Raw genomic sequence first — 19,443 nt, forward strand, 5'->3', positions numbered from 1 at the left:
GATGTGGGATGATGTGAAAGAAAGTGTTCCTGTCCGTGCTATAGTAGAGCGCGGCATCTTGAATTGGCGTAGTGATAAAGACAACGCCAACGCGATGTCTTTGAAATGCGAAAAGGTAAATGAAGAAAATCTAAGAAGAGCATCAAAACAGAGAGGATAATGTAACAAATATTAGGTAGCGTAAACGCGGCCTCGAGGGCATTAGCGACCTTTCGACCGTGTGGTATCGGTGAAATCGGGGTAATTCCGATCGCTGTTTCTTTGCTCTTTCGCTATAAAACACCAAAAGCCGTACACCTTGTAAAAGTTCAGCTTTTCCTCGTTATGATGGTGTAAATTGTTTATATGTCCGATTATTAGGAGCTGGAGAATCGCCGAGGAAAGCGAAGCCCCTCGTGGTCTGAATGTGTGGTCGGCTGGTTCAAAAATTGACACGGGTGCATTCAAATGCTTCGCGGAACGAGGGATGATTAAATACCGTCTTTTCATTGGCGAAAAACTGTAGAGCTTTAAACGGGCTTTCCCGTGGTATATATTTGGCCTTTGGTGTTTAAATAGAAAGCCCTTTAAAACACCATCAAAATTTTAAAAGATCATTTTCTTACACGAAATATGTAACATACCGGCTCAAAACAGGTATCAATTAAAAGATTAGTTTATTTCCTATTAGAATAAAGTAATTAGCGTGGAATTATTTTGCATCAATCCTTCCGCGAGACTCACAAAGCATGTGACCCCGCACGTGGGGTACACTACAGTATAGAGCCGACTCGCTCGCCGCGGGGGGGGGGGGGGGGGGGGCCGGGCGGGGCGGTGTGGCGCCAGCCGGGTCAACGCCGGTGTTTTATTGAAATAACGACAGATCATCGTGTTTGAGGCGATAAAATACTGATTTGTAATGATCTCAGTCTTGAAAAAAAATTAGGCTCCATATATTTGTTATGGAGATTTACTCAGTTACTGTGGAGATGTTTAGTGCACTTGGTGCTCTTTTATTATCTGTCACACATGGGGTTGCAGCAAGTGACTGACTAACAAATTTGATCAGATTTTAAAGAACTACCATTTTCTTAAAAATGACTGAGGTGTTAAAAAATGGTACCAAAATGCTCAGTGGATATAGGCCTTTCAAATGGAACAGATAAATTTGGCATACAGCTACTTTGAAAATTTAGTTTCCGGTACCTACAAATATAAACATACATGTAACAAAATATGTTTGAAGACATCAAGAACCAAAAAAAAAATAGTTCAACAAACTGATGGGCAAAAGGGAAAAACTGTACCTGTACTTCACGTACAGAATGAACAAAAATGGTACAATGTAAAAATCAAATACGTAAGTCAGATCACAAGGAAGAAATGCTGAATATAAAGCCTTCATGAAAAAATTTGATGAGACTAAAAGTATACGCTTAGTATATGCTGGAGTAACAAATAAAACATAAATGAGGGTACAAACAGGTATAAAAAATGATATGGCAGAAATCTGAATCTTGTGCCAACATCTCTTACTTTTATTTTACAGAAGGAAGCCAAAATTTATTATCTTTTTTTTAAAACCTGACTTTATCCTTATAATTCGTCCACTGTGACAAGACTGTTGAGAGCAGCTAATGAGAGTGCATCCATATTTTGTAGGGCAGCTCAAAATAGATTCAAATAGTGTCAAAACTAGAAGTGGCTTAATTTGACACTTGCTCGATAGGTACACAGATATTGGGGGGGGGGGGGGGGGGGGCATTGCTATCAGAGCTGTTTTCCTAAGATATGATCACGGGGAGTTAGATCTGTTTGTTCTCTGCCCGCCCTGCCTCCACTGGGACTCACGGTCCATGAAATTCAAATGTGAGTTTTTAAGAGGAGACAAAACCATCCAGACATGATCAAAGCATTTGTATGCCTGTTTTGTTAAGTACAGAGCACCATTCAGACATCCCCAGGTTTGTCTGAATACTATGAAAAGATAATACACAGACGTCATTGGCAAACAAGGGAACACGAAATAGTCCTGTGCAACAAAAAAACCCACCCAAAATCAGCAAGTATATAATATCCCGGAGCATTCCAGAACACCGACATCCCTGACACGTGTGCTAATGTCAGATTTTCAAAGCATAATGAAGACTTCAGTAACAATATGTAGCGCCACCTAAGTCTGCCTGTCGCGGGTAGTAGGGTCACGCAGACCATCCAAGTTCTCCAGCCTTTCTTCCACCACATTTGGCTTCTTGGCTCCAATGGTGAAGTCAGGCCTGCCCGTGCGATATTTTATGTAGTGTTCCGTCATCAGCTTCGGGTCGAAAGCAGCCTTCTGAACAGCTTCGTCTTTCCACATGAGGTCAACCCATCCTGCGATGCGAGGGTACTTATCTCGAGGAATTTCAAACTCTGAAATCAAGAAAGAATACTAAAGTGTTTTAGACAAGACGAATGTAAAGACGGACCAGATTTGTACCTTCCACAAAATGCTGAGAACAACTTAATGGAAGTTCATTTTTTTTAAAAATAGAAGAAAATTATGCTCTAGGAAACAAACTTCTTCATTTTATTTTCAAATCATGACTTTTTCTATTTGAAACCTTGAATTTCAATGGGTATTATGCAAACAAGAAACGTGTACAATCCCTCCTTTTCTGATTCAGCGCCCATCTGAGTTCTAGCCCTTCGGCCTGGTGCAATCCCAAATTTCGCTGGTCGCCTGATGAAATCGTGAATTCCACACGAAGCAAATTTTACAGGAGAGGAAAAAAACTGATTTTCTCCGTCATTTGGTGTTCATGAAATAAACTAAATGGATAAATCTGATCAATTATCTTTTAGAAATAATACTGTAGTTTATTTTTTACCGTAGATGGTCATTTTTACGTAAAAGTGTGGGATTCACGGTTTTCATATCGGAATCTCGCCTGATGCTGTGGAATTCACGATTTCATCAGTAGGCTTTATGGAACGCAGTGTTGTATTCACGGTTATGAGACCGTGTGTTTTCTCTTATTAGAGGCCCTGATATGTTTAAAAATATATGAAAGTATTGAAAGCACGAAATACTGTTATAAGAAAGATTTTAAAAGATCAATTTAAAACTGAGTATGACATTACAGACTAAGTAAAACCAAAAGGTACTTATTATTTTAACACTATAAACATCTCTAATTCTTAAAAGAATGGGACATTGTATTGATTTATGAAATCATACTCCTTCATTTGCGTGCTTTCTCTTTTTCTATCCTTCTTTCTCCAATTGTGTGTAAGTGTATGTCCTTTTTTTATTGGGCTTGGACACGGGGGAGGTGGATGGGTTGAGAACTTGGTTTATGTCAAACTTTTATACCGAGTGAATGACCGAATGATCATCTTTCACTATCTTACTCTTTTTGTCTCTCAGATTCTGAAAATTACTCTTCACCATTTATAAGGAGAATGATACAGTGGCGGGGAACTGTTTGTTAAGTTTTCTTTGTCATCTGGACTTTAGAAGACTCTCCCACTCTCCGTTTTTAACGGCTTGGTCTTCTTTTTGTCTACCCGACCTGACAGCATTGTGGACAGCAATTTTGACGAAATCATGGGGGAAAATATGAACTACAAATTTCACTTTATATGGTCTTCGTTGATATAATTATAAAAATTGCAGTTCTGAAAAAGTCTTTTATTTGAAGCCACGGTTTAGTGTGCATACTTTCTACTTGCATATGAGTGTGGCCTCTGATAAGATTTTGTTTTCAAATTCGTGTTTGCTCTAGTGGAAAAGGCACTCACGGGAATAGAAATAGATGCCATTTTGTGCTAATAAACACTCACACACACACACACACACTCACACACACACACACACACACTCACCCGTAGCTGTATAATAATAAGTTACAACCTTCTATGCATATGTGCACGTTGAAAAAAAGTCCATAAAATAACTTGTGAATTCATTTGCAAACAAATCACCTTGTGCCTTGTGTCATAAGTAATTGAAGGCATGATACGTGGTCACGTTGAAGATTATGTGCATGCTTTTGAAACAAGAGCTGGAGGAATTGATAGGCAGTGACAAAAGTGCACCCTTAAGATTCAAACTTGCCTAAGAGCAAAGGCTTTATACATGACGTGCCCCTTCTTTGTCATTTTCTTTTCTGACATGTGAGATTCGCACTTAAACTGGCTGACGTTATCAAGACACAAAACTCACGCACAATTCACATAGATCCTTTTTTGGCTCACAGGTCGACATGGTCTTTTCATCTATCACGTATTTGAGTAGCCTGAAATATAAGGCAGATTGTCCTTGGTCTGTGCAGGCTGTTTTGTAAAACCAATGAAGCTCCAACAAATTACAGAATCAGGGATCAAGATAGTTTTCCAGAGCTTTGCTGGCAATAGTGAGTGGGAACCTTCAGAGGCATGTCCACAGATGTTAACAGAAACTTCTTGGCCTGCTCAACCCTTGTGGATTGTTTGGTGGTGCAGCTGGGTGGGCTCTACTAAAGCACTCTTTACAAAGTACAGGAGGATCCAGGTTGTCATCAACAAATGCCCGAGGAAGTTCCTCAGGATCAGATGGACAGACAGAGTCACCAATGAGAAAGTGATGAGCAGAACACTTTCAGACAGAAGAAAGCGGTGCAGATGGACAAGACTGAGCATACCATCTGGAAATCAGGCAGCTACATAACAAAGAAAATTTAAATTTTGAGTCAACAGGTTACACGATCAAGGGAAGGCCATGTTGAACCTGTACAAAAGTCGCAAAGAATGAAGAACAGAAAAGTGGAAAGACGTTTGAAAAATCTGAAGAAATTAGCCCAGGGTAGGGAATAGTGGAAAGTGTTTGTCCGTACAGGGTGAGCCTGGCGATGATGAAACTGGCATGGGCTCCTCTAGAGCAATTTACAATGGGTGAGCCCGGTCATAGATATCAACATCCTGCAAACTTTGATCTTCTGGTCATTCTGTTTCAGATAATAAACCAAAGTGTGCATCTTTCAGCTTGGTGTCTCGCATTTAAAGTGTACTCTTTCGTGTTGAGAAGATCGTTCACATAGGTCTTTCTGTCTCCCCATGTCAATGTCCAAGCACAGACAAACATAGCTGTTCTGTCTTTGTCTTTTAATAGTGAGTAGTCATTTGACTTGGTTGAGCATTCACTTCTGGGTTTCACGTCATTAGTTTTTTCCAATCGACCTATCTCTTGATTTGTATTGCTTATTGCTGCCCCCCCCCCCCCCACTCTCTCTCTCTCTCTCTCTCTCTCTCTCTCTCTCTCTCTTTCTTTCTCTCTCTGAGGTTAAAAAAGCACCTCTGATCTGTTCAAACGCATCGTGTACTTTGAATGACACTTAAAAAAAAAAAATTGAAGTCTGGTTCTTCTACTATTTCCGTGTTGTATTTTTTGTAGCTTTCTTTGATGCCCAAAGTGGTTCACATTGCTCGGCTTCTCAAAATTATTTTTCTCACTAGGGAACTGTTGTCAAATCAGTGAGCTTTCAATGTAAAACAAGTTTGGGTGGTAATACAACACGGAAATATACTTGTAATTTATACTTGACTACGTTATTTAACTCATTCGCTACGCCGAGCCGTGGGGGGGGCGGCGCGGCTAAAGTGCCGTCAGTACGCTAAGCCGCCCCCGGCGGCTCGAGAACCGATCTTCAATTTTAGCTTAGATTCTATTCCATCCACATATCGATGTTAAAATAAAGGTCATAATATAATGTTGACTTCCGGGTCAAGCATTTCCACTGAAAATCGGAAATTTAGATTCAGTTTTGAAACGCAATTTTGTAGTTTATTCGACTTTGTTTTATCGCGATGCCAAAATTATAGCCCGGACACCAGTCTTAGTAATTTTACACAACAAAATCTATCATTATTTTGCCCACTAAAGAAATGTAGGACTCTTTTTTATAATATTGATACGATTGGACTCATATTGCCAATGCATTGTTATTGAAAAATCAATATTTTTGAGTGCTAGATCTAGGTCTAGATCTAATTGTCGAAATATTTTTTTCTTCCCAAAATCACTACTTTTTGATGAAATTTTACACAAATAGTGCCACTCAAGACATTATTCCAAATGCAATTCTGAATAATTCCATATAAGATACGACTGGTTTTTTTTCTGTTTGTGATCGTTTTTCAAGATTATAATTTTTTTTTTTTTCAATATCGGATGTTATGTTCAAAATGTACAAATATTATGGAATGTAGGTAAATAACTGCAAACTTTTCAATATTTTCCAGTTCTATATATTCATTTATGGTTATTTTGATGTATCATTTGACTAGGTGCAAAGATATTTTTTGAGTTTCACCAAAGATTATTAATTTTTTATTTTCAATTTTTATCCTCATCCAATCAAAATTGTGTTGCATAATCGTCTCTTACAGGAACTAAAGTTGAAAAATACATAAATAAACATTACAGATGTATTCTACGAACCATACTGAAAATATTGGTATATAATACGTTGATATTTATTTGAATTTGTGGGCCCAAAGACCTTTAAACTGCCCACTAGTCATCATCTCATTCGCCCTCCCGAAAAAAAATTTGTCCACAAGCCGAAAATAATACTTAGCGAATTAGTTTTTTAAAAAAATTGCAAACTACCAGAAGAGCACACACATTACACATTTGAATTTGACAGTCGTTGTTAAACAATACCAGTCTTGCATCTAGGAAACACACACTTTAATTTATGTGACAGAGTTTTTCCCGCAAAACACATGCAGTCGACATCATAAATTATAATCTTTGGCCTGGAAACCGTGAATACTGACCGACCAATGTGTTTGCACAACGCAATCGCCCATATTTAAATGGTCTAGAGAAGCGTTCACGGCGCCAACGGTCAGCCCCGCGAGTCATAAACCGACTGATAAGATTGTGAATTCCACACAGGTGTGGGATTCACGGTTTCATCAGGCGACTTTGCAGGCACGATTATCTTATTACGTCAGATTACACATTTGAGTTGAGATAATTGAAAAATAGTTTTGCAGGGACATCTATCTCACCGAGTACTATCAAAATGTGCAAAAAAACGATTTTCGAAAATTTGTGGAATTCACGGTTTTATCAGGCGACTGACGATTTGCTACCTTTTTTTAATAGAAGAAAAAGATTTTGTTTTTGTAAGTGTTTTACGGCGCTCGCAACTGCATAAGGTCATATGAGCGCACGGGACACATTAAACTTTTTCAGATGGTAGGAAATTTTGAATTTTGCCTGGGTGGCGGCCAAAGCCTACTCTTATCGATTTTAAGACCACCAAGGGATCTTTAACGTGTGCAACTTGCACACAGGCCCTCCGAGATTTTTCGCCCTTGTCCGAGAAGGCTAGGCGTAGACCTTTCCTACCAGAAGATCAGGGGTATGGCTGAAAGACAGCAGTATGAAGAAGCCAAGGAGTAGCAGTAGAAAGGCTGTAGAAAGAATCAGGAGCCCAGAGGAGGGGGGTAAAGGAGATGAGGGAGGGGGGCAGAAAGAGGAAACGAAAGCAGACGACAGAACATTGCTAGAGAGCAGGAAAGGAGGTGAAAGGAGACAAATTTAGAGAAGAAAATTTTTCGCTCACTACCCGGATTTGAACCCGAGACCTCTAAATGAGAGGCCAACACCTTAACCTCTAGGCCACGAGAGCCCCCAAGAAGAAGAAGAAGAAGAAGAAGAAGAAGAAGAAGAAGAAGAAGAAGAAGAAGCAGAAGAAGAAGAAGAAGAAGAAGAAACAGAAGAAGAAGAAATAGAAGAAGAAGGGAGGAAGAAAAAGAAGGGAGGAAAAAAAAGCTACGGTACTGTGTGTGAAGGATGTAAAACTAATCACCAGTGACATCCTTGAGCATGGGCATGCGCTCAAACCAGGGCCAAATCATGTAGTCAGAGAAGCCGACGGTGTCTCCGTGGAAGAACGGCTTGCCCAGTGTCTTGAGGAAGTTGTCCATCACCTCCACGTTCTGCATCAGACGCTGGGTCAGCTCAGGGTCATTGTAGCCGGCCTTGAGGAGAGAGTAAAATGCCGGGATACCCTGGGGATAAAAAAAGAAATTGTTTTAATTAACACAACAATCTGTACAGGATGTCATTAAAATAAGGGAAAATAACTATTACAAGACACAGACAAAATTGAAGCACCTAAAAAATGTCAAAGCATCAACCCAAGTTTCCAATAACTTTAAGACAAAAATTGCATTCTAAGCGCTGAAAAACACTGATAAATCTAAAGAATTACGGTAAGGCGAAAAATGAAAGATTCAAAGGAAATTACATACTAAAATTAATAGGAGATAGAGGGTAGTCTATAAATGAAGAAAAGTCCAGCACTTAAAATAAAGAGTAGACAAATATTTTCATGAACAAAGGGGACTTTTTAAACTGATGGTTTGCATACATTGAAAAAATAGCCTATAGAGCAAATTTGACAGTACAGTCTAACAAACAGATGGTGAAAACCGTGGGACACAGAAATCTTTTCGTTGTGAGTTATTATATGTTACGTCTTTTGCTTTGTGGACGAATTTCCAGTTACATCAAGGGAGATAGATATAAATCAAAATGGACGAATGGATCAAACTTTTTCATGAATTATTCCCCCTATGCCACCCCAATACCATGAGTTCCTTTAGTGTTAAAATAAATTTGCAGTTTGGGTTTTTTTTCACATTGATTCTTTTTTTTTACAATCTCTGAATCGGCCATTTTTCCTCGACATAGAAGCCTTTTAGCTTTTTACGCTCAGCATTCTACTATTTAGATCTAACTTTGTAGGAAGCTGTTACATATTGTGTAATCCCTATTGAAGAGAAAGCATGCCGAATATATGTGCCTTCACGTGACCGCAGTCTCTCGACACACAAATAAAGTGCGCTAGACCAGCTAAACCTTCTTCCGAACAATTCTGTGATGTACTCAATAAAAACATAATTTCCCTTTACTACTGCCTTAGATTTAGAAAGGGACTGTTGGCCTCACGGCGCACCGGCAGTGGAATTTTAGTTGCCGTGGGGGGTTCCCCGCCGGGCGCCTTATCACGTCGGGGTCACAGGGGTCAGCTCCCTGTCGCCGCTCTGTCTGGGCCGACTTAATTTTTGGTACTTTTCAACGTACAATTTAAGGTGTATCCTTGTATTTATGGTAATTCTCATTTAGTGCACCCAAAGCACGCATTTCTGCTCTTGAGACTCAAAAAAGAACGGATGTTGTAACTTGTCTGGTTATTTCGTTAGACGTGCTGGAGTCGGCAATGCTAAAATGTAATTTTTTGGGGACAAGCGTGAATGAAAAAAAATCAATATAAAAAAAAAAGGCCTCGTCAGTCGAACTTTTGGAACATGAACTACATAACATTGGTGCAGATACTCAGAAAAGATGGTATCTGCGCATTTAACAGAAGGCTGTAATTTTGCAATTTTATCCATTGGGCACACAATTCGCTATGAAGTAATTCCTCCAAATACAACTTTATGTGTCTAATATAATCGTGAATATTCGCATATTTTCTCGAAAGTTTATAAAAGTTACCATGAAGTTTCTCTATCAATAGTATAAATCGATTTTAGTGCATCTTCAACGTAGATCTAATACACTCCAGAAATTCCTTACTTTTCTTAAAACGCTAAGTCTAGGTTTTGTAAGTTGACTGAATAATAGGGATGACTTCTCGTAATTGGGTTATAACTTATAAGAATAATTTCTAGCTTTCCAGGGACACTGAATCAGCACCAGACTTTTCCAGCTTTTTTTTTTCTTTTCTATGACCATTTGAAATAACTGACAATGTGACTGATTTCTTTATATTCATAATTGTGTCCGCGCATATTTCCTACACAAAAACTAAGAATGAATGTTTTAGCTGTCATTATTTTTATTCCATACAAGGAGTTTATCTCTACCCATGTATTTACACGGTTTTGTGGATTTTTTAATCGCTTATATTATATCTTTTTAGTTGTATGCAGGCTGCCACAGACACAGCATGATTCATGAACAAACGCAGAGTAACTTTCTCTGTTTAATAGTAAAACAAGAGCTAACGCTGATCGTCTTTAGTTAAAAAATGCAGATGTGCATCTTTCTTCTCTTATAACTTGACTATTACTACTCGCGCAGATTAAAGATTTCTCATGGTAAAAGACATGATATTCGTAGTCAGTTTAACACAGATTTTGGAGATCTGTCGAGCCTTTTTAAAATTAACAATCATTTATTCATAAGTTTGTAACTAAAATAGGACAAATTGGGTACTCTACAAACACTTGTCTAGAACAAAAACTAAGGCAAAGAATTTAACCATTCTAATGCAGAATAAATCTCAAGACATTGAGCTTTTAATACATTCGCGTAATGGTTTGCTATGTGGGATGGGGAAGAAATTATATCGTTTTAAACAGTCAAAAATGCAAACTTCCTGACCGAAACCGGCAAAGTCGCTTCAGGGCTCATTAACCCCGTGACCCCGAGTCGGGGAGCTCCGGCGGGCTGCTGAGTCACGCTAACTAAAAGTAACAGAATCGGGCGAAAAGTGACGCCGTGGCCTACACTCACACTCTGCCCACTCTCTCTCTCTCTTTCTTTCTCATCATGGGTAATTTTGTAAACAAAATTTGAAGTCCGTTTTAATTAGATCTACTCTTGTTGACACCAGGGTTTTTTTCCCGCCATGAATGTTTTTCCTAATGTGCATGTTTTGAATGCAAAGAAATATATAAGAAAAAGTCAGAATCTGACAAATCTGTTCACTATACTGCATGATCACTATTTGTGTGTTAGACTTTACATAGCTCATGTAAGCGAAGCAGACTATTGTGCACTGGACTGGTGTGAGTGATGCATCAGAAGTCAGTTTCAAGTTGAAAAATTCATATATGTTCAGCTCCATCAGCACTTTGCAAAATGACAAGATCTTTTGATCATAGCTGCCACTCAGAAATTTTAAAAAAGGAGGAAATTCACGCGAAGGCGTACGCGCGCTTTCTGAAACCAGTGAGATCCAGAGGCAATATATACTGGAAAATCTAGCCTACAGTTTTGGAAGGGAAAACTGTCATATTGTTAACCATAGGCAACTGAATTAAAATGTATTTGACAAAAAAACCCCAAAAAAACATAAAGGCAGTAAGTTGACTAACAAGCATTCGAGTCAATTTGACACAGTTTGGACTTGGTGACTAAAAATCCAGTGTTTTTTGCCAGCTGGTGTCTCATAAAAAGATTTCTTTCACTTTAAACTTGTACATACATAGACGTAGAGCAGTATCGGATCAAGGATGCAGGGCACTCCTGTCCAATGGCGGTCCCGTTTGCACTTAGTGCCCCTGTAGTGTGTTTCTTATTTAGAGATCTAAACTGAATTAAAATTATAGCCTAGGCTATCTAATCTAGATCTAGACTAGACATATCTAAATATGTGTAGATCTAGATTATATCTAGAGATAGATTTTCTAGATCTATATATTCACTTTCGCAGCAGCCACAACAGCCGTCATGTAAACAAACGGGACCGCAATTGTTCAGGAGTGCCGCGGGCCGCGATTTCTTTCGCAAAAAACGGCTAGTTCAATTTTCTAATGAACTTTTCAAGTCGCACACCGGCTGCTTCTTTCTCATTCCAGCTCCTTTTATTTTTGCATTCTGAATCAATTTCTCTCGAATATCCGCCAATTTCAATGACAACTCGGCGCGCTCACGTCCCGATGCCCGATCGACACTGTGCTGCTCCACAACAATAAACAATGTGAAACTAGCGCTGGGGCTAGAAGAACGGAAGTAGAAAGCTACGGGTGGACATGCGCAAGCCGCGTTTTCGTCTCTCTCCTGGTTCGGTGTTTTCCGCAGGGGAAAAAAAGTATGAAATTTGCGACCAAGAGCGGTCCAGCGGAGGAAGGAGGAAAGTTGCGGGAAAAGCTAGATGAAGCGGAGTTTCCGCTATTTAGCGGGAAAGTGGCAGCTATGTTTGATAATGGGGAGACAAAAGTAAAAAAGTAAGGATGAGACACTAAAGAGGAAAAAGGGGAAAGGAGAGCTCTCCTCAAATAAGAAATTATTTCAGTAAACTTGTCATAAAATAACAAGTCTAGAGCCACAGGAACACTTGAGGATACACTTACTTTCTTCGTCCAGTGGTTGAAGTAGATTCTTTCGTTTGCTCTTACTAAAGCCTCTTTGGCAAACAATGGAGGGTCTGGGAACGCTTCCTCTAGGTATTCTGAAAGTGAAGAGAGAAAATGTCAGAGTGATTGTCAGTCCAGCAATGCATAGAAACAATCTATTATCAGCCAGCTGTTCAAATGTAGTAAGGCCAAAAATTTGACTTTTTTTTTTTACAGTTTTTTAATCTGCGGTAGATCTATTGGTTGAATGAGCTTCAGAAATGTTCTATCAAAACTTAAAATCTTCGTGTTAAAAAAGGCAAGAAACGATACCTAAACATTCAATAGTGAAAAAAATCTGAGTGTTTTAAAATTGCAGCCTTTTAATATCTCTGAGACATATTGGTTGTATGTGCTTAAGAAATATTGGGTCAAAATTCATATTCTAAATATTGAAAAAAGCAAGACAAGATCAGATATATATAAATTACATTAAATTGTGAAAAAGAATGAAACAGTTTTTTTTTCTCCCCTCAAAAATGTTGCTATCTTGGCTTAGAATTGAACAGCTTGACAACAAAAATGTGAGCTTTTCTTTAACATGACTATAAAGAAGTTGGCAAACAAAGAACGGAGAAGGGACTTTACAAAATCATAGAGGCAGTAGGTAATACTGTTTACTAAGGAACAGTGGAGGGGAGAAGGAAGAGAACAATAACAAAAACAAAACAAAGTACAGATAAAATAAAAGATTGTGAAAGGGTAAAGAAACCTTTTGCAGAATCCCAGGTCCCTGTTTCTAACTGGAAATAAATTAACTGTCTAGTAAACAACTCATCATTCTAGTAAGAGTTTTACGGCCTTTGCAACAGGAATAGGCCATATAAACGCAGAAGATTAGAGGTGTTGCTAGAGAGTAACATATAAAGAAAAGAAGAAGAGCTGGACAAGCAATAAAATGTATAGATCCCCCTCCTCCTTCAAGCGTAAATATTTCAACATCTTTATAAGATAAATGGATATTTTCTTTACTATAAGCAAGGCAAATTGCCGTCGCGGGCTTTAAGATGATACCATACTACATAAGTTGAAAAATTTATGAGCACCCGATTCCATGGAGTTATGACACATTTATTGTTTACAGTCTACCAGCAAGACAATAAAAGAAAAAGGAAACATAGATTCTATTTAAATGTAAACATCTCTAACCCAGCCCAGATAATTTAATTTCAAGCACATCAGCAAGATCAGTCTATGCTTTAAGTAGACATTTCTTTAGCACCTATTCTTACCTGCCGCAATCAGCGACTCATAGACATGGCCTCCATTATGCAGCACGACAGGCACCTCTCCGTAAGGATTGAGATCAAAGAACCAGTCGGGTTTTTTGTTCAGATCCACATTAACTAAATCAGCAGAGATGCCCTTTGCAGCAATGATCAAGCGTGCTCGCTGGTAACAGAAATGAAGAAAGACTCTTAATATTTATAACTAAACTATACAGAAATATCTTGCATGAACCTCAAAAGTTACCATGAAAATAAAATGAAATTTTCCCAAATACAAATAACCTGCTCAAACGGCCACCTTTATATAAGACAATCACCTGAACAAACAGCCACCTTTATATAAGACAATCACCTGAACAAATGGCCACTTCCCATTTCCTTCCTCGCTTATTTTTCACATTATAATAACAGCACCCTCTTAGTCGACCACTTGCCAAAGACAGCTGCTGGGTGGCCTTCTCAGACAGTTTGGACTACATCTTCAAATGCATTTCACAATGGTTTGATGTAGTCTTACTGCTGACCAGCATCTGCAATGCCCATGGGCTTGGCTTTTCAAAAGTGGACATCAACTACACCACTGAATGAGCATAACATTTAATACGTTAATTACTGCTCATCTATTACAAAGTACAATTTTGACTTTCAAGTAATATAAAATAACAATTACATAATGATTCATCTAAAAGTCAGCTGAAGTCATTTCTGTTTTTAAATTAATAATATGAATATTTGGAGTGACTTTCTTTTAATTAGAACACAATGTTTTATGTTACTCTTGTACATTGTACTGTTTAGAGAAGCATTCAGAGCCTGTGTACTTTAATCGGGGTTGAGTGCTATATAAATGTCATTTATTAATATCATTACATTATAATGTTTCTATCTCCATCACTTACAGAGAAAATACATTGGACACACATACAACACAAATTAAGAATAATCATTACCTGAGCATACGGGCACGTGCGCATACTGTAAATACGCAACACATTGCCAGAAGGCAAAGGAACATTAGGGGAGCGCAGTTCATCTACAGACTCAGACATGCTGGTATTCACTTGGGTATAAAAAGATGCTGAAATGAGAAAAAAAAGGGACAAATTAATAAAACAGTGAAAAAAAATGACAGTATCATTTTTACAGAGATGTTACTATGATGTCACAAAAGTATTATGATCCACAGAGAAAACACTGAATTCCTTGACACTATAATATGTGAGGCATCATGGTGAAATCAAGTGCTTGTCAAAATAATGAAATCAAAGACACGCGTTTTTCTGCCAGTTCGGCAATTCTTTTCATTTTTTATTTTTTTTGCTCAACATCTTTTGTGTCCATAGCACATTTTTGTTTGGATTTTACTGAACAACGTCGATTAAAGAAACTTTAAAAAATTTACATTTGCTATTTCTATAAGGACTGCCAAGCTTTGGACATCTCCAAAAACTTTGACGGCCATTTTCTCACTAATTTTACCTCTGAAAGCAGGCAACTCCACCTCCTTCAATCACAAATATCTCTACTTTTGTTCAAGATAGATGGATATTTTTTTCATCAAAAGCAAGACAAATGAACAAGCTTTAAGACGATACCAATAACTCTACATGCCCAAAAATAGATGAGTGCCTGATTCCACTAGGCTACGGCACATAAATCTATATAGATGGATGATAATAGGAGGATTAACCAATCCATCATGCCTTTTAGGACACAAACTTGATACCTGGATGACAGAACATTACATTCATGGTACTTTAGATCTTCAGTAAATCCATACATTTGGAAGAGGAATCCATAGAATCTCCCTTTTATGGTTGAAAGAGAATCAGACAATAGACTTTAACATGTAAACAGAATACACTGTTTGTCTAAACAGATAGTTCTCATTATAAAATAAATCTGATCATGATTTTGAGCTGCATGTGACAGCTAGTCTAGGGACTTCTCTCTTCCAATGCCATAGCATACTTTTGTCTGGTCCACAGCCGCCGATTGGGGTGTACTCCCTTTGATGAGGCTAATTTATGTGAGACCTCGTGGTGCAACCAGGTGCTTGTCAAAATGATGAAATAAAATATATAATATATCAACATTTTACGGATGATTTAGGGTTTTTTTCTTCAGATTTTTTTTTTTGCCCAATAAAAAGCCTGATTCCACCACATCGTGACACATATGACCTTGCAGCTGCAAACTCTTACCAAAACAAAGAAAACAATGAGGCTTTCATAGTTTGCTTAAAATATTTTGATTAATCAGTCAAATGGGTCATATAGAATATATATATGTATACCAAAACAAAGGAAAAAGAAAGGATTTATTTTTAAAAAGAAATAAAAAATGAAATAAATGGTAACACAAAATAAGAATAGTAAGAGACAACTGCAAGAGGACAACAGCTGTTAATACGCTTTTGTTAGACAGTCTTCAACTCACCAGTTCATGGTCAGGTCAGCATTGCAACTGTCCATTTGTTTCAAAACTATCCAAAAGGGACATTTTTGTGAGGCATCGTGGTGAAATCAGGCACTCGTCAAAATAATGAAATCGAAGAATCTGCATTTTCCCTCCAGTTTGACAATTCTTTTCTAATTTATGTTTTTTGACTCAACACCTTTTTTATATTATGTCCATCCATGTATTATATTTCAGTGTGGATGTTGCTGAAAAACATTGATTAAAGGCACAACATATGTGAGGCAGCGTGGTGAAATCAGGCACTCGTCAAAAAAACGAAATCGGACAAACAGGCATTTTTCCCGTTTGGAAATTTTAATCATTAAAAAAATTTTTTTGGCTTAACCTGGTGTATGTCCATATAAAAACACATTTCCTTGTGAATTTTACTGAAAAACATTGATTACAGGTACAAAATGTGTCATTTTCAAAGACTTTGCTATTGGAATTACCAAAGTTTGGTGATCATTTTCTCACTAATTTCAACACTGAAAAATGGCGACCTCACCTCCTTCAATCGCAAATATCTTGAGTTCTATTCAAGATAAATGGATGTTTATTCCACTAGAAGCAAGGGAAATAAATCAGCTTTCAGTTGTAGTAGAGGTTTTTATGGCGCTCGCAAGTGCATAAGGTCATATGAGCGCCAAGGGGTGGGTGTCAACAGAAGTCTTTACAGGGAATCAGACTTAGACTGCTCACCTCTCTAGCTTCAACAGCACAAGGTCTCCTTTGACTATCAAGGCACCCCAAAATAGCAGGTCACAAGAGAGTGACAAACATACAAAAGAAGTAGAGGGAAATGACAATAGTAAGGATCATTCAGGAAAGAAAAAGCAGCAGTTCCCTGTTGTAGATCAGGCACAATGGGCGTGACATGAGTCAGCCCATTTACAATTCTACTATGCTTGAACGAGAAATGTCCCACCTTTGGGAATGACCTAAAGACATTTTAGTCAGTGGCACTGCCCCGGGGGGTTTAAATCAACTTTCAGATGATACCAATATGATACCAATAACTCCACATGCCAAAAAATTGACGAGCGCCTGATTCCACCGCGTCGTGACACATATATATGTAAATTTTCAGTTTTCAAGAAATCTCAAGCTTTGGAAATAATCAAACATTGGCAGCCATTTTTTCGCTTATTTTACCTTTGAAACCAGACAATCCCAACCTCCTTCAAACGCAAATATTTCGACTCCTAACCAAGATGGGGGTGTATTTTTTTCATCAAAAGATGGTCAAAAGAACAATCTTTAAGATGATACGAATAATTCCCGATGTCCAAAAATTGACGAGCACCTGATTTTATGGCGTTGTGACACATTCCATTTATGAACCAGCATGTATTTTACTGATACGTTTTAAATTTCTATTTATGTTTCTACACCCTTCACTCGGAAACAAGAGAGAAAATTCACAAACTTAATTCTTTTTACAGAAAAAAATCACAACAAAAATCGCTTTTGCGGATTCAAAATGAACAAAAAGGAAGTTCTGCTAGAGGTTCCGTTCATAAAATATTAAAGTTAAAAATACGCAGGGGGGGGGGGGGGGCGCTCTTATGGTACAGGGGTTGCGATGTTCGCCTTTCATTCAATAGGTCCCGATTTTGAAACATGACAGAGAAGGAAAATTTTCTTCTCTAAAATGTTCTCCTTTTCAATGGAAAATTTCAGTAATCCTTTAAATGGAAAATGACATAAATTACAGGTCAAAGTATGTGTAGTGACCATTGAATTTGCAAGTTATCTTGACCTCGAAGAGTGTAGAGCATCTCTTGGCCAAGATATTGATCGATAAAGTGACGCAGTCCAGCCAAAGATCGTTCATAACAAAATAGTTCACTCCTTTAGAGTTCTCTGAGCCAATTAAAATGGCAAGCGCTATTTGCAACGCCGCGTTCTGAATAGCTCCCGTGCTATTCGCAACGCCGCATTCTGTATAGCTCCCGTGCTATTTGAAACACCAGATCTAGATCTAGCTGTAGTAGCCATCGTTTCTACATGATAATATTGTAGTTCTGCCTGAATTGTGAAAGCTTTCTCAGTTTTTTTATAAACCTGCTAGGATTTGACTCCTTTTTTTATGATGTTGTCTTATTCCGATCAATATTGGGTAGATTTAGATCTAGAAAAATCTAGATCTAGATTAGATCTAACAATTGTTTCTGACATTGTTTGCATAATCATAATCATCTGAGTTAGAGTTTGAGCAACTTTAAGTCGAAAGACGCTTGGATAACAATAACAAGACGGTGAAACTCGAACTTTAAGTGCTAAATAGGCCTAGAAAACGTATACATGACAAGTTGTCTACTGCCTACGTTCTCTAAGTCTAATGTTCAGTGCTTCCAAGCGTGGCATCGAATCCCGGTCCCGAAAGGTTTTTTTTTTTTCCTTCTCCTGAGCCTAAAATAAAAATAAAAAAATTAGACTCACAGACCAAGGAAAGCCACTACTGAACTTTAACCAGGCCTAAATTGGTAAAAGGAAAAGTATAGGCTATACTAAGGCCTACTTTGTACAGAGCTCCTCTTGGGGACAAAACCAGAATGTGCATGCTTCATCACTACATATAAAAAAAACCTACAAAGCAACAAGATATAATTATGGGAACAATCTGTTGGTCAGTCGAGAAGAGGGCAACAACACCAAAAAAAACAAAAAAAACAAACAAAACAAGTCCAGGACCGGGATCGAACCCACGCTAAAAAAATAATGGTTTGACTTCAAGCGCAGACGCGCTGTCACTTCGGCCATCAGAACTTCCGATAGGCCTAACGATGTGCAGATTAAGCTTGATATTTTACATACAGCAACACAGCGTTTTATTTAGCACTGGCGCTAATCGCAACGCGGCGTTTTATTTAGCACTGGCGCTAATCGCAACACGGCGTTGCAAATAGGCACTTCCTTTAAAAAAGGTAGTGTCAATTGCCACCGAGTGACGCGGTGGCAATTGACAAAAATTGACTAACTTTTTGTCAATAGCCACCGAGTAAATTGGAGCTCTTTTGCGTTGGTGGGTAGATCTAGCTTATTGTGCTTGAGTGCGTTCGCCTCTTTGTCCCTCTGTGTGTGTGTGTGTGTTTGTGTGTGTGTCTTTTCCTGACCCCCGTCCCCCGATTTATGTTCCCTGAATAACGTGAATTAATTCTGCTTGAGTTTGTGTGCGTTTGTGACCGTCTACTTTTAGAATTGCCTGTGTTGGTTCTACACCAAAGTGTAGGCTAAGGCTAGCCTAGATCTAGGCCTACGTCTCACTGAAAACACGCCAAGTTTAGAGCACGGTCGTGCAGTGCCGCCCAAAATGTTTTAATGTTCTATGACGTAAAGCACCCACAATAATAAAATAAAAGACGCCAGAAACAAACACTAGCCAAATGTATCAAAACAAGGCCCTCGCTGGCGCCTTAACTGTTATTTCTATTCTGTAGCGCCATAAAACATCTACTATGCCATGCCTAAGTTCATGCGCTGTATCTAAACATAACAGGATAGTCAACAGTGGAAACCTGACCTATAAATCGCTCTTTGGGATAACCCAAGCGATGACGACACTTGTAGAGAGTTTGGCGGTACATTAATATTAATAAGACGGCAC

General features: G+C 38.3%; 1 protein-coding gene across 1 annotated transcript in view; it reads right to left on the bottom strand.

Annotated features, from left to right (window-relative positions):
• Positions 1–962: 962 nt before the first annotated feature.
• LOC101846636 (glutathione S-transferase omega-1) overlaps positions 963–19,443 on the bottom strand; it is a 24,673-nt gene continuing 6,192 nt past the window's right edge. The window contains exons 2-6 of the mRNA XM_005094529.3: positions 14,324–14,451; positions 13,377–13,536; positions 12,103–12,200; positions 7,824–8,025; positions 963–2,391 (exon numbers count right to left, since the gene is read on the bottom strand). Coding sequence (XP_005094586.1) covers positions 2,153–2,391; positions 7,824–8,025; positions 12,103–12,200; positions 13,377–13,536; positions 14,324–14,422 — 798 coding nt within the window. The 5' untranslated portion in view covers positions 14,423–14,451 and the 3' untranslated portion in view covers positions 963–2,152. The remainder of the gene's footprint in view (positions 2,392–7,823; positions 8,026–12,102; positions 12,201–13,376; positions 13,537–14,323; positions 14,452–19,443) is intronic.

The sequence above is a fragment of the Aplysia californica genome, unplaced genomic scaffold (genome assembly GCF_000002075.1).
Source record: "Aplysia californica isolate F4 #8 unplaced genomic scaffold, AplCal3.0 scaffold00084, whole genome shotgun sequence".
Classification (NCBI taxonomy): Eukaryota; Metazoa; Mollusca; class Gastropoda; order Aplysiida; family Aplysiidae; genus Aplysia; species Aplysia californica.